The 15,993-nt window shown below is 40.4% G+C and overlaps 1 protein-coding gene across 4 annotated transcripts in view; it reads left to right on the top strand.

Moving 5' to 3' along the window:
* The window catches only part of LOC134646422 (diacylglycerol kinase beta), a 156,088-nt gene that overhangs the window by 109,603 nt on the left and 30,492 nt on the right, over positions 1–15,993 (top strand). For all 4 annotated transcript variants that reach the window (XM_063500312.1, XM_063500313.1, XM_063500311.1 and 1 more), the window contains 2 exons: positions 7,539–7,629; positions 14,866–15,067. In XM_063500312.1, coding sequence (XP_063356382.1) covers positions 7,539–7,629; positions 14,866–15,067 — 293 coding nt within the window. The remainder of the gene's footprint in view (positions 1–7,538; positions 7,630–14,865; positions 15,068–15,993) is intronic.

Below are 15,993 nucleotides of genomic sequence, written 5' to 3'. Positions count from 1 at the left end.
TGTACTTTTGTGTTACTCGCAGCAACAACTCCACCTCATTGTTAGTCCATTTAAAAAACTCGGTGCTTTTCCTCAACATTTTACCGCGACGTTTCAAACTGTCGGAAAGTAAATAAACGGCAGACAGAAATGAGGCAGGTCGAATCATCTTGCGTTTCACGCATGCGCAGTACTGGAACGTAAGCGTTCAATGTAAATGAACGAGTCTGTGAAAACAAATGAAAACGATAGTGTGGACGCGGAGCGTTTTCAGACGTATACGCCGTTTTCAGATTTATTCGGGCAAGTGTGGACGTAGCCTCAGATCAGTTATATGTGTGCTCCCCTTTTGTGACTAAGGCAGACTTGTTCAGAGCTGGTTCCATAAAAAGCAGTGGTAAATTTGCAGCAAATCTAGAGTTTTAGTCATTGTCTTTTGAATAAATTGTCATTTAGTTCTAGTCATAATTTACGCATCCAAATGTTTAAAATTTTGCTCGACAAAATATCGTAAGATTATAACAGAGAAAAGCTAAAGCTGATTCAGTTGCCTGATCAGAAACGGTGTCAGTGGAAGGGTGGCTGAAACAGGGAGAAAAGGCTGAAGTATGCCAAATTATTATAGGCATGGCAAAAATTTCACATTTTTGGTTTAAACTGTTGTCAGTGTGTACAGACGAGGCCAGCAGAGAGGTACAACGGTGAATGTCTGCAGCCTGTAAAGCATGGTGAAGGCTCTGTCATTATGTCATGGTTTAGGGCTGCAGTCAGTTGTGTTGGAGATCCTGTCAAACTGATGGAATTATGAATTCAGACAAGTACAGACATCTTGAAATATATCTGAATAGAAAAGACTTTCAGCATGATAAGACACTCCCAGTCGCAGTCATACCTGAATAGAAAAACACAAATGGAACACTATCAGTGATGGATTACCCTGCCCAGAGCCCAGACGTCAACGTTTTTGAAATAGCGCAGATTCATCTTGACACAGAAGGAAAATAAGAACTTTAGAATATCCTTCAAGCAGCCTGGAGAACTATTTCTGTGTACTATTTAGTGAATTACAAGAAAGCTTGCCAACAAGAGTTCAGGTTAAGTCAAAGAATAAATGTGGTCCTACTAGATATTGACTTGCAAGCCCGATAGAACTGCAGAAACTATTTTTGCCTGGCTTGGCATTCATTTATGCAGGTGCACAGCTGGCATCAGTAAATTTTGGGAATGTTTTGCTCCAGTGACACTTCTAAAAAGGGGGGGAAAATCACTGATTTGATGTGACATAGTTAATCCCTCTTTAGTGTTTTCCAGTGTATTCTGTTGATTTTATGCCCAAGTGTAACCAAAGAATTTAACAGATCAATTACAGAGATCTCTGAAGGCTGTACAAGATGTGCCTTTAATCTTCATCTCGTGCCTGTTAAATGGTGAGCTGCTGCAGACTTTGTGCTGACATCAAACATGATTTTGAAATGTTAGGAAGTCTGACCTGGCAACACTGCCTGCATGTATTCAAACATGAAATCAATAATACTTAATAGAATGTTATGACACATTGACGGGTTAACCCCTTTATGCCAAGAGCGTCACATTTGTCATATTTGAGATTTTTGTGATATTTTCCCCCTAAAAAACCTAATTAAATAGTGCAATACATTTTTAAGCAATACACTGCAAAAAATAAAAAATTCAGCTGTAACAAATGTGATATGAATTAAAAGTCATATATTTTTATTAATATGTGTTTTTTGTTTTGTCATAAAGTTCAATTAACATTCCTTTAACAAAAAGTATTAGTATTAACAGTTATGTTATGGTTCAGGCTTTATTATGTGAGGCATTAGCCCTGAGGGGCTGAGGGCTTTTTTAAATGAAGGTTTGCATGAGACGGAGAATCTCCTCCCCCCCCTCTGATGATGAGAAGATCACAAAGGTTGTGAGCTTTACCAGTTTGAACATCTGGCCAGTGTAGATCCAGAAAGGAAATCTCAGGGATTAGTATAAATCATCTTTCTTTCAAAACCACTGTATAGTTGGTATTAGCTGACTGTCATTATGGCCTCTTTGAATAATACCAGCTCAGCAGTTAATGTTATGTTTTATCCGTATTGGAAAAAAAGCCTCAGAATTGGCTCACAGTTTGAGATGAAACAATAGTATCTAAATTATATACATTATTATAACCATGTTAAGAATTATGACCACCAATAAATTATCAATATATTTAATGTGCAAACGTGCACATTAATTTACAGAAACTGGACTAGGGAAAGCTTGCATATGTTTCTGATGTATTTTAGAAAGAGTGTCATTATTAGCAGCCCTTTTTATTAGTATTTATTTTTATTAGTCAAAACAAAGCATACTACTTCACCAATTCTCCTCATTTTCAGCTTCATGTATTTATTTTTGGACTGTACTGGAGTAGCTTTGCATGATTCACAGTTCAAAATATACGACGGGAAATAAGGAAAAGCAGAAAGGATCCCTTTCAGCTGCTGAGCAATACTTTGATTTATCCTTTCAATTCAGAATGATATTATCATCTCTAATAAGCTCCCATCTGTCCCGTTTCTTCCAAATTACCAACCTTTTATGCGCCACTTGTGAATTTTGAATTATTTTGAGTTATTATTACACTCTCCCCTCTTTTTTTCCCTGGTTCAGAGGGAAAATCCACTCTCTTCCTGTTGTGCAGACAAGGATATACATGTACACAAGCAAAGGTTCACAACACACTGGGGAAGTTTTTCTCTTTTTAAAAACCACATAGATACAAATGTTCACTGATATGATCTTTTTCCACCGTCTCTTTTCACTATATTAAATTAACTTCAGTGATAGTAAGAGTCCTTTTAGTAATGGTGTGTTGTATAATACAACACAAGACATTCTTCTAAGTCTAAATAGGACTGTTATTATGTTATGGTGAGTAGTTTACATGCACTTGTTGTAATATCTGGATTTTAATGATTTTTTGAGGTTGGAATGACTGTACAGAATACATTTTTATTGAGTGCACTAGTTTGAATTTATTTTTGACTTTCTCTTATCCACATAGGTTTAAAAGTATGTAGACTCAAACAGATAGATACACTCAGTTAAATCATTTAATAAGTGGTGCTGAGGGTTCTCGGTGTCTTTTAATTTGATGAGGCCAAGACCTGTTAACCTCTTGTTAGTGATCATGATTGGCTACAACTGGTAGTTTCAGTTTCTGTTTGAGAGCACCACTTAGATTGAGCAACAGTCTGAACAACCGGAAAGTCCAAGTGAAAATCTAAGAAGGAGAACACAAGTTGGAGACATTTCTAAACAGTTGCAGATTCCAACAGTATAAGTTCATCATTAATTGTATGTAAGTACAAGTTATTCGAATGTGTCATCACTTGGCCACGGTCTGGAAGAAGATGCAAACTGCCACTCTCAGATGAAAAGAAATACGTTTCTAAGGTTATTAAAGATGTGTATTGTACAATCAATGCACTGTTGAAAAAGAACAGTTCAAAGAAATGATGAAAAACATGACAAGTTACTTTTTGCATAATACTCAGTATTTTGCACATTTCCATTGCACTGTCTTGTGTCTGTATCGTCCTGTTCTGTCTAGTGTTGCACTGTCTTGTCTTGTTTTTTTTGCATTTTTTGCACATTGCACTTTACGTAGTCCTGTGTTTGTCTGTTATATGTCATATGTAGCACCAGGGTCTCAGAGGAACGTTGTCTCGTTTCACTCTGTACTGTACCACTGTACATGGTTGAAATGACAATAAAAGCCACTTGACTTGACATTCATGTCCATGATGAGTGTAAGTTTATATCTCACCAAAAATATACCTATTTTCTCACCTGATGTTTGTATATGTAGCTATAATTAGCTCTCTTCGTAAGCTGCTTTGCCAAGCTTAAAGAATGGGTCAATGAAGCTTTAGGTCACCGATCGCCTGATTGGATTATCAGAGATCAGATATCAGCACCTTCTTACCAGCTGTCTAAAAACACTGCAGCCAGCATTGTGTTAGCCTTCAGTTCTTTACTTTATCAAGCTCGAGTATTGTCTTTCCATTGTTTTGCATTTTCTCTGTTCAGACAAGTGTTTGTGTCATTTGTTTTGTATATATCCCTCCTAATATATTTTTCCTGTTTGTTATTTATTCCTGCTGTCTACAGTTTATATTGTGGAGCACCTACAATTTCATTTTACATGTACAATGATAATAAAGGGCTATTCTATTCTATTTTTCACACTGTTTAAGACCAACATGGTGAAATTTCTGCTTGCAGAAAACCAATTTAGTATATAGATACTCCATTTTATATAGAAATGGGAGTATCTATATGTCTGTATACCACTGACTGCACTGTGCTTTGTCTGCACTGATTTTCAAAGTCAGGACACATTCTCTGCTAATTAGTTTTACTCCCTGACCTCGTATCCTTCTGATTTCACAACAGGTATGAGAGAGGAGGAGGGATTGAAAAGACGTGGTGGGGTCATAAAGTCATTTTTCATATTAGTGATTTAAGGAGATGCTTATCTGAAAGGAAGGGCAAGAAACTCCAAGGCACAGTATACTGGTGAGGGTTTTGGAGCCCCCGAGCAGTACTGAAGTAGTGAAGCACCTGAACTGTGTTTTCATAACAGCACAGTTTCACCTTGTACCTTACTACACCACCAATCTCTGTTCTCCACACTCTCTTTGAATCTTTTGGTTTCTCTGAAGGAGATGTGTCATCTTAAAAACCAGACAGTACTTGTTAAAGTTGAATAGAATTAATAAGTACTTCTCTTTTTTGGAAGTACGCTGTGAAAGCCAACTGAGGGCTCAGCACACGCTGAACTGGAGACTAATAATGAGAGATTAAAGTGTTAGACTTTTTAGACTATTTACGATCCCCTTTGTTGTAGTTTTGCATTAGGTTTAGTGCAGAAACATGGGAATAATGGTGGAAAGGCTTAAGGAAGTAGTCTGCCTCCCTGTTGCACTCGCTGTCCATAAGGGGGGGAGGGGGACATGAGTTAATTGCATTTTTTTACAGGCTGTCTCAAGTGGAAGCAGCTTAATGAGGTTAGGCAGCTCGCCTCGTTGAGAATCACAACTGTTCCTAATTGTGATCTCAAATATGCTCATAATCCCCTGATTTGACAGCAGCAGAGGTTTCTGGGGAGGAATTAAGGTGAAAGAGAAAGCGCGAGACACAGAAAGACAATTAGCAGCAAGAAAAACATGTGAACAAGTGTATCAGCTTAAGACAATCGTGCTACCTTTTAAAGAACATGAAGAGTAATTACAGATTTTAATGCTATGTCTGAAGTCTGTTCAGTATTGTTCTGTCTCTTATTTTGCTCTGTTAAATTTTGAGACTTTTCTAAAGAGCTTCTGCTTGAAATGTCCTATTGTGTTGGGCTAGGATTGCACCTAACCTTGGTGCTGTCATACCTCCATTATACAAAGCTGTTGCGTCAATAACTATGTTATTAGTATAAGCAATATTTCCACATACCAGTGTACCTACTGTGATTTCATTAAACATGCACCACTTTTAGTGATTGCATAAATATGCAGGGTCATCCTTTATCTTCCATCTATGTTAAAGCTAGAAGCTCTAGGAACCCCCTGTTTAGTACTTCACACGTAGTGATCATGACAAGTCATGACCGGTGATAGGCCCCAATCCTTAACAGTATCCCCACTTTTTTGGGGGGGGTGTTTTTTGTGTTTGTCAGAATTATTATTTTTTGTTGGTCAACAAAATGACTTATTCTAATGGCGTAGGTTTAGTGTCAACACAGATGACTGGTTGCTGATTTAGACTCCTGCCATGAATCTCAGCTGAGCTAAAATATAACTTGTGTGTGTATTTGATGCTATTGCCAGCATTTATGCTTGTGGTGGTATCCCGGTGTATATGTTTTATATACAGTACCAGCCATGATAGAAACAAATAAAATGCTGGGACTTTTCCCTTCTCGGGTCTCTACTCTTTGTTGCTGTCAATTTCTTTGTTTTTTATTTCAGAGGCAACCATAGTTGTTCCATCTCTCATTCCCTCAGGTCAACTCCAATAGTTTTGACAATCTCCCTGCAGGAATTTGCTGACATCTGTGAATCCTTATATTATATATTCTTCTGTCACTAATCCATTGAAAAACTGCAGAGACAAAGTATCTACAAATGTACAGGAGTAATCAACAGTACTAAACAGGCCAATCGTAATAGTTGTGGGCTGTGTCGACACAATGTGTAGTTACATTTCTAGGGAAGTTAGGTAACAGTATAGGGTTTCAGGGGGGTTTGGGTTTAGCACAGACCTATGTTGTAGATTTAACTCAGTAGTATAAATACAATGTTAGAACTCACAGGGTTGAAAGTTCTTCAGACTATTTAGTACTGTAATACTGTGGATCGTCTACAGCAGCGGTCCCCAACCACCGGGCCTCGGACCGGTACCGGTCCGTGAGTCGTTTGGTACCGGGCCGCGAGAGTTGAGGCTCAGGTGTGAAATGTATGGTTTTCAGGGTTTTTATCGGTTTTCAGCGTTATTTTGTTATCGTTTTTATCGTTAACTCGGTTTTCCTGGGTGTTTTCACGTGTGTTATGAATAAATCTTCTTTTTTTCGGTACGGGTACTAGTTTTATTTTGTTGTATTTATCCGCGACACCTTAAAGGCCGGTCCGTGAAAATATTGTCGGGCATAAACCGGTCCGTGGCGCAAAAAAGGTTGGGGACTGCTGGTCTACAGCATGTATGAAGAAGATCCACACTGCCCAGTGATCAAGAAGGCAACTAACTTCTTGCTTCCTTTAATTTCACGGTATGTTATGCAAAGTGAACCAGACTCGCCTGTAACCAGGTCCTATTAAACCCCCAGAGGAAATAATGAATGAAATTAGGATATTTTTGACTGTGGACCAGTGAAGGGCACTTGAGGTCATCTGAACAACTGATCAAGCAGATATTTCACCTTGACTGAAAACCGTATCATTCAGCCACTATCCAGTCACAGAACAGCAATGAATGACACGAAGATATAAACAAAAATGCATCCATCAGGTCACCTCTGACAAATCCGTCTGCAGGGCAGAAATGAACCTTTGCTCAGTCAGACCCATGGTTTGCTTTGAATGTTGTGAATCACAGTAATGGTTGCCCTGATACTATAGCCACCACCAGCAATGTTTCACCCCATGTCCCCTCCAGAGGCAACGCTCACGTTGCAGCTCACAGGATGGTTTCGATGAGAATGGCAGAACGCCTGTTTGACAGATGGCGGGGTCAACTTTCTGTGCATTAAATGCCACCAATGCTACTGTCCCCATTCTAGCTACAGGGTGCATTGATGGAGTTTTGAACTCTAAGGTCACATGACCACAAGCTGTCCTGAACTGTCAGAAAATGTGAGATGACTCAAGGCAGCAGACAGCTTCAATATGTGTCCACTGCACCCGAACAAATCGTGCTGTAGGCTCAAAACACAGTACTTATGAAGTGGGAGTATTATCTGATATGTTTGCCAAAAAAAATGTCTGTCCTCTGTGTCCTCTCTGACTCCTCAGAATGAAGAACAAGCTGTGGTACTTTGAGTTTGGCACCACTGAGACCATATCAGCCACCTGCAAGAAACTAAACGAATGCATAGAAGTGGAGGTGAGTCACAGTCTTATCAAAGCTGCTGTCTCTGATGCAGAATTGATGAGTAATGGCTGAAAGTGACTGGCTGGTTAGATGACAAAAACACTGGAATATTGTTTTTAAATACTGAAGACCTGCTATATTTGATGCATCAAAAAAGATAAATATGAAACATCCTGTTACAATAGATACCAACAACTTTGGCTTTCTGTGGAACTCTTTATAGCGCTGATACTTAATGTTTTTCCAAAAAAGAAAAAAGTGTGTCAGAAGTTTACAACAAAGTAGTTTGCTCGTATTAATGAGGCAGGCTATTCATAGCACATCATCAGATTAATGCTCCATAAAGTCACTGATTGCCTCATTCTGTCATACAGCGCTGAATAATCTGTCACCTGGGTGCTTAAAGCACAGCAAGACCCCGAGAAAACACATGAGAAACATACCTTATCAGAAGGCACTGACGAGAAATGGAAACGAGCTCTGTAGCCCACAAGGTTCACGTTCCACTGCCTCCCTCCACAACTCAAAAACACCTCATGTTTACATCATGTTATGAGATATTCAGATCAAAAGTCATTCCACTGTCTACAGTATTGTGCTAAACGTTTGAGCCACCCCTCATTTCTTTATATTTTGCTTCCTAGACTTTCTTGTAATTTTTTAAGTGGTCTTGAGCAAATTTCAAATTTCTCTGGGGTTTCTAGAGGTCTTTCAGAAGTGTTTCTTTTGACATTGACTGTTTTGTCACTCATTTTCTTTTCTTGTACCTGATTTTTTTGTTTGTTTGATGGTTTGTTAAGCCTTTTAACACTGACCTAAGAATCATTCAACAATAGAAACACACATAACTCAAAGGATAACTTAGCACATTTGTTCCCAATTCTTTAGTTCAATCTTTGAAAAATATGAAAGGTAACAGTTTGATAAGCATAAAATAGTTTTAATTTTTATGCACCAAGAAGGTGAGTCCCAAATAGCTATTAGCTGAAAACTCTGCCTATCTCAACATAGTATGTACTGTGTCCTTAAACAATTTGAGGAAACTGGACAAGTGGAGGCCGAAAGAAATGTCACGCTTAAAAAGTTACAGCAGATGAACTGAAATATGAAAGTTATGTCCTTAAGCAACACCAAAAGAAAGACCCGACAGCCGACCTGAGAAATGCATCTAGGCCTTCAGGTGATCCATCTACTGTTCACTGAAGCTTCATCAGAAAAGTGTCTCAGTGGAAAGTTGGCTGATCACCAAGCCATTCTTAAGGAAGTGAAACAGGGACAAAAGTCTGAGGAGTGAAGATCGTCAATATATAAGGAGGAAGTCAGGGGAGAGGTGTAACAGTAGTTTTGTCCCAATTCATAGGCCGAATCCTTCGGAGGACCCGGCCTTCGCAGTCTACATAGGCCGGGTCCTTTGAAGACCGAGAAGGCCGGAAGTGCAAAGCTGTGAAATGGGACAGTCTAGCCTTCAGATTTGCGTCACCGCTGTCTCTGTGGAGTTTAATAAACTCATCAGTCTGCTCCTTGCTATCTAAAATATAACAGGACACTGGAGTAAATTCTCGACCATCTCACACTTCTGTTTAATCAGTTTTCAGTTTGATGTTCATTCAGGTGTGTGAAAACTATCTTTAATCTCAGTCAAACCGATTTACTTAGGAACAAATAAAACATTGAAAAAGCCAAACAATAACATTTTTAAGTTATCTAAGTGACTTATATATCATGTTTAACCTGAGTAGCGAAAGACCGCATGGGGTCTGAAAACAATGTGCCGAGAGTTCACTATTCTCGCTGGCTCTAATGAGCCTTGACCACCCGGTTAGCTATCGAGCTATCGGTAACAGACGTCAGAGCACTTTTGCAAATATGTGATGTCTTAATAAAACGAGCAGATATTTGATGTTTACACAGCTACATCCTCACCTGAAAATATGTGAAAAGTTTATTTTGTGACCCAGAAAGAGTAATAAGAGTAATACTAAAACTAACTAGCTGCCGCCATTGTTGGAAACTGGAATTGGCTGGGCCGCGCTATGAATTCTGGGATAGGTTGGTCAACGAAGGATATACCCGACGCATCCTTCAAATTCTGGGAAATGAAGGACACATTTCTCGGCTGCATTTGGAGCAGCCTTCGAATTGGGACATCCTTCATCGCCTGGCTGTGACGTGATCGGCCTTCAAATGCAGCCTCCGAAGGATGCGGCCTATGAATTGGGACATAGCTAGCGAGTGTCTACAGCTATCTGTAAAACACTGTCACAGTCCTGGGTCAGTAACCAAATGTTTTGATTTGTTTTATTATTATTATTAATCTCTGATTTCATCGTGGTTTCTGTTTTGTATTTCTAACGCTCTAGTCCTTCTTTGCTCTCTTAATTCCAGTTCTTAGGTTTCGTTCTGGTGCCCCCATGTGTAGTGTAGGTTTAGTTATGTCTTCGTGTTTGCCTTCTTGTTCCCCAGTCAGTCGTGTCTCATGTTGCTCCTGTCCCTGTACTCAGCGTTCCCTCTGTTCAGTGTCTAGTCTGGGTCTCTGGTCTGTCGTGTACTTCCTGTTTTATTTTGACAGTCCTGCTCTGTGTTCAGCCTCTGTTCGCCGTCTCGTCTGTGTAATTAGTACCAGCTGTGTTTCCCTTCTGTCTCCTGTTTCCTGATTACCCCGTCATGTATTTTAGTCCTCTGTCATCCCCTGCTCGTCGTCGCGTCTTTGTGTTGTGTTTCTCCCCTCATGTTCCGAGCCTGTGTTTCCTAGTGTCCAGTTTAGTTTAGGAACAAAATGTCATTGATGCCATTGTAGCATCCACTGCTATGAGCTGCCCTTTGGTGGTGTTTCAGCTGATTGTGCACCTCTCAGTTTTTCAGCGGTTGGGTTAAAGATAGTTGTCCAAGTTTTTCCACTGTTTCAGTGATACATTGCTGCAGAACCTGAGAAATTGAAAGCTTATAAAAAGGAGATGCTGCAAAAACTTGAAAAGATTTAGCTAAAAAACAAAGAGTCCACTGATTGTTTCCTTCCAGTACTCAGCAGCAGAGTTTTCAGAGTGTCATTTGGCATTTAGCATTCAGGAAAAGACTGCAGCTAGTGGTAGTGGTATAAACGGTGACGGGGCTGTGGCGATATCACAGTTGGATCGCAACACAACCAATGTGATGACAATGAATTTGCCTTTGACATTTAAATTGGTAGATGTGGTGGGCAAATTCAGGAACATTTAGCAATAATTAAAGGAACTGATTCCAGTAGAACAACAAATGAGAATAGTTGAGACTGCTGGTACCCTGATGAGATTATTACACAATAACAAATGATACAGGTCACCCTGACCTCAAGGCAATACATTTCTAGTGAAAACGTAATCAGTTAAATGAATCTCAAATCTTGTAACTTGTAACACTAACTGCAGTACTACATGTTCTTTTAAAAGTCAAATATATCTCCTCTCTGAGTGTTAGTTAGGATTTCCTATAGCTGTGGTTCTAGCTGGATATCAAGCTGTTATTTAATCAAACATTCAAGCCAACCGAGAAACAAATAAACCTGAGCTGTTAGATGTCGTGACTTTTTTCATGTAAGCTTAATATGACTTTTTATATACCCCCTGCTCCTGTTTTAAAGCAGAATTATTCAGCACAGTTGCACATTGAGGACTTCAAAACATAATCATCAAGTCTGTGGGTAGTTTGATGAAAAAAACCCAAACAATAGATTTGTTTAACACATTCAAAGCTTGTTCTTGTACCGTAGCCTTTCAGAAATGATCACATAATATATTCTTCTCCTTAGCCTTCAGCAGCCAGCGCTCAAAGTGCTTTCTGAGATTGTCTGTGCAAGTTACAAAGCAGGCCTTTCATGTAAACACACAGTAGAAGCTTCTCACATGTGACCATTCCCTCAGGGTAGAGTAAACAGCAGACACATGTACAGGCAGGGAGAGTCAAAGGCAAGAATGGACAGATAAAGCCACATTTCACAGGCGTGCATGTGGAACCAGGACACCCTAGGCCACAAGTCGATGATCAGTTTAGTGATCATGTATTCACCTCTGCAGCTGTATCTTCTAGACACACATGTGAATAGAGGTGCTGAGCTTTCAACGGATGACCAACTGGTGGTAAGTTGGATGAGGTGGCAGGGGAGGATGCTGGATTAACCTGGGGCACGTAAATGTATAGTGAAGGTGCGCTGGGGACAACTGGCAGAGCCACCCGTCCACCAAGTGGAAAATGGCTCAGACAGTGGCTGAAGCAAAAACACGGGTGTGGGAGGAGTTTGGGGAGGCCATGGAAAAAGACTTTCGGACTCCCTTGAAAAGATTCTGGAAAACTATTAGAACTCAGGAGGGGAAAGCGGAGCTCTACCTGAACTGTGTATAGTGTGGGTGGAGCGCTGCTCACTTTGACTGAGGATAATGTCGGGCGATGGAAGGAAAACTTCAAGGACTTTCTTAATCCCAGTAATACATCTTCCATAGAGGAAGCAGAGTCTGGGGATGAGGGGGACAACTCGCCGATCACCGGGGGCGAGGTCACTGAAGTAGTTAAAAAACTTCTTGTCTTGGTGGTAGGGCCCCTGGGGTAGATGAAGTTCACCCTGAGTTCCTGAAGGCTCTGGATGTTGCAGGGTTTCTTGGTTGACAAGTCTCTATAATTTTGATTGGAGATCACAGATGGTACCTCTGGATTGGCAGACCGAGGTGGTGGTTCCCATCTTTAAGAAGGGGTACCAGAGGATGTGCTCAAACTATAGGGTCATCACGCTCCTCAGCCTCCCCGGGAATGTCTATGTCAGGATGCTGTTCATTAATCAAACCTCAGATACAGGAGGAACAATGCAGTTTTCGTCCCGGTCGTAGAACCCTGGACCAGCTCTTCATCCTCTTAAAGATACTAGAGGGTGCATGGGAGTTTACCCAACCAGCGTTATGTGGACTTGGAGAACGCATTCGACCGTGTCCCTCGGGCTGCTCTGTAGGAGGTGCTATGGCCCGTTGCTACAATCCATTCGATCCTTATACAACCATTGCAAAAGCTTGGTCTGTATAGGCAGCAATAAGTCAGGCTTATTCCTGGTGGGTATTGGGCTCTACCAACGCTGGCCTTTATCATTGATTCTGTTCAGAATTTTTAGCGACAGTAATTCTAGGCATTGCCTAATGATGTAAGGCTTCCACTTGAGCGGTCTCAGAATCTTGGCTCATGCAGATGATGTGGTTCTGATGGCTTCATTAGGTGGTGCCCTCCAGCTCGCACTGGAACAGTTCATAGCTAAGTGTGAAGCAACAGGAACGAGAATCAGCATGTCCAACTCTGTGGCCATGGTCCTCAATCGGAAAAGGGTTAAGCCAGAAGTTTCATCATGTTAAAAGGGAGTTTTTCCCTCCTGCTGTCACCAAAACGCTTGCTCACAGTTGGTTTTCTCTGTTTTCCCTGTATTATTGTAGCATCTTTACCTTACAATATAAAGCACTTTGAGGCAACTGTTGCTGCAGATCTACAGCTGTCTATGATGACATATTTTGGAAACAGCCAAAGACTGGGATAAAACTTGCTGGGTTGTTTGGTCAATGTCATTGTCACTGATTCAGAAGTGTAAAAGACAAGCAGTAGAATATTATGTATCCTACAACAGAAATACATAAATGATTACTAAATGGAGTACTTCAATCGATATAGTTAATTGAACTGTGAATCATGCATAGCTACTTTAGTAGAGTCCAGGAATAAAAATATAGAGCTGGAGATGAACAGAGTAGGTCACCTTTAAAGAGATGCACTCATACTCACTGGTAAAGCCATTTAGTGTGATTATAACTTTTTAAGATGTGAATGTTATTCATAATGAGAGAAGTGAAGGGTTTTGCAGTCAGCTATGTTGTTTCTGCACTCATCAGTGTGTATGTACACTTATATCAGGTTCCACATGTGCTCCACAGTTTTACACTCACACGCTAGGTGATAGCACGTCTGCGTTGTCTTTGCATGCCTTAGGCACACAGTGAAGTCCGACATGTGTGGCTGCTTTGACTCAGCACTGCTCAGCCGTGCTTGCTGAGTCACAGCAATGTGTTGTTGACATAGGGTGAATTATTTGCTGAATCTAGATGATGTTAGATACATAAATCAGAGTGAGGCTCAGGAGTGCCAAATGGAATGGCTTTCTATCAGTTAATTCCTCTCAATATGTATAGACAGTAGGCCAACTTATTGTGTTTTATTGTTACATCACACAACAGTACACTTGGCCGCTGTCCATGTGATGCATCAGGACAGAATAAATCTCGTAGTCATAACAACCCACTCTATTTATCACTCTCTTATTCTTTTACACGCTGAGGCTAGCAATTTAAAGCATCTGTGACCTTTTAACTCAGTGTAGATCAGCTTAACATGTTAACACGTTTCAAATAAAACACGTTAATTGATTTATTCAGTATATATATCAGTATACATATGTATAGTAGCAATTCACTATAACAGTCATCTCAAATATTACAGTACAGAAACACCAAAATTCAGACAAGTCTCTATGAGCAAGCACTTGATGACAGTGGGAAGAAAAACCTCCTTTTTAAAAGGAAGAAACTGTGGAACACGGTGAAAGAGAGCCAGAGCTGAATAAGCTGAAGGCATATTGCCTGAAGGAAACAGCAGTTGCCTGATCCAACTCTTACTATAAGCTTTTTAAAAAGGAATGTTTTAAGTCTGATCTTAAAAGTAGAGATAGTGTCTGTCTCCTGAATCCAAACTTGGAGCTAGATCCACAGGAGAGGGAACTCAGCAAAAGCTGAAGGCTTTGCCTCTCATTCTACTTTGAGACAGTCTAGGAACCATGAATCAGCCTGCAGTCTGGGAGCCAAGTGCTCTGTTGGGGTAATAAGATACTATAAGGTCTTTAGGATATGGAGGGGCCTGACTATGTCCTGATAATTACTGTGCACATTGTAAAGGTATGGAGAAGGCCTTTTGACAGTAAAACACACTGAAAACATTTCAAATGCATATTTCCAGTTGTAGCATCATTACTATATCTCTGCACAGATGGACTCCATGCATTATAGATGGCTGTTGGGATAAGGCTGCATTGCATATTAATAAATACCCTAGTGTCAGTCATTCTACAGCTTAAATGAAATACAGAAGAATAAAGCTGAATAGTTAGACTTTTGTGTCCTTACGTGTCTGTCATAAGCATGACATGAAATCTTTTCATCTTTTTTTAACCGATTATGTCCTTTGTTGCCTCCTTAGTGCGATGGGATCATCTTAGACCTCAGCAACACATCCTTAGAAGGCATCGCTGTGCTCAACATTCCCAGTATGCATGGCGGCTCCAACCTGTGGGGCGAGACCAAGAAGAGGAGGAACTATAACCGCATGAGCAAGAAGGTTCCTGACAGGATGCCGGCCAGCACCGTCACAGACGCCAAAGAGCTCAAGTTTTGCATGCAAGGTGAGTCAAAGGTGAAGGAGGATGCAAGAAGCCAGAAGCTGTTGAAAGCAAGTGGTGATATGCTTTCTACGCTCAAGAAATAATTTAAAAGATTCAGATTTCAGAAACTTTAACATAGAAGTAGGCAGCATCAAAGAAAAAGGACAAAAACGCTATGGCAAAATGTTTAGCCAGCTTCCTCGTGCTGACCCTGAGATTGAAATGTGTGCGACTGTGTATGATTCACCTGCAAAACATCTTCAGATTCCCTCACTAACATCACCACAACCATTTGCTCCAAGGCTGGCACTACTATGAGTGAAGTGGATGGAGTAGTTGTTGTGCTTCTATTCTGGTGTATACATTTTGTTTGCATTAAGTGTTTTTCAAACAGATTCAATGATGCCACCGACTCACAGTTAAGGCTGTTGTTTATGGGGTTTTTTTTTTTACTGTTTTTACATGAATAGTAAAAAAGAGTCACAGTGGGTTTTTTAACTAACTGATTGGGACACGATTTGCTGTACTTCAAAAGATCTCTTGAGTATCTCGAAGTTGTTACTTTTGGGCTCACAGTTGTGGAGGTGCTGTGGACTTAATTTGGGATTTATTTTCCGTGTGCAAATTTAAAGATAAATGGGTGCTTAAAAGGGGTGCAACGATACTCGTATCGATATTGAACCGTTCGATACAGTGCTTTCGGTTCGGTACGCATGTGTATCGATCAATACAAGATTTTTAATTTATTTTATCAACTTTTCTTCTGACGATGCTGTCTGTGTTGAGAGCTCAGTGGATCTGCGTTCGACTACTCCGCCTAGGCTGCACTGTCGAGCGCAGATCCACTGAGCGCAGCGCAAGCTAGCAAGACAGAAGCTTAGCTCGTTGCAACATGGTAAATTGAACCTCCCCCACCCTCATTCAGATCTGGCCTTTGGAACTATTTT

This window comes from Pelmatolapia mariae, linkage group LG16_19 (assembly GCF_036321145.2).
Source record: "Pelmatolapia mariae isolate MD_Pm_ZW linkage group LG16_19, Pm_UMD_F_2, whole genome shotgun sequence".
Taxonomy (NCBI): Eukaryota; Metazoa; Chordata; class Actinopteri; order Cichliformes; family Cichlidae; genus Pelmatolapia; species Pelmatolapia mariae.
Note: the sequence above shows the minus strand (reverse complement) of the source record. Positions and strands in the feature narration are given on the sequence as shown.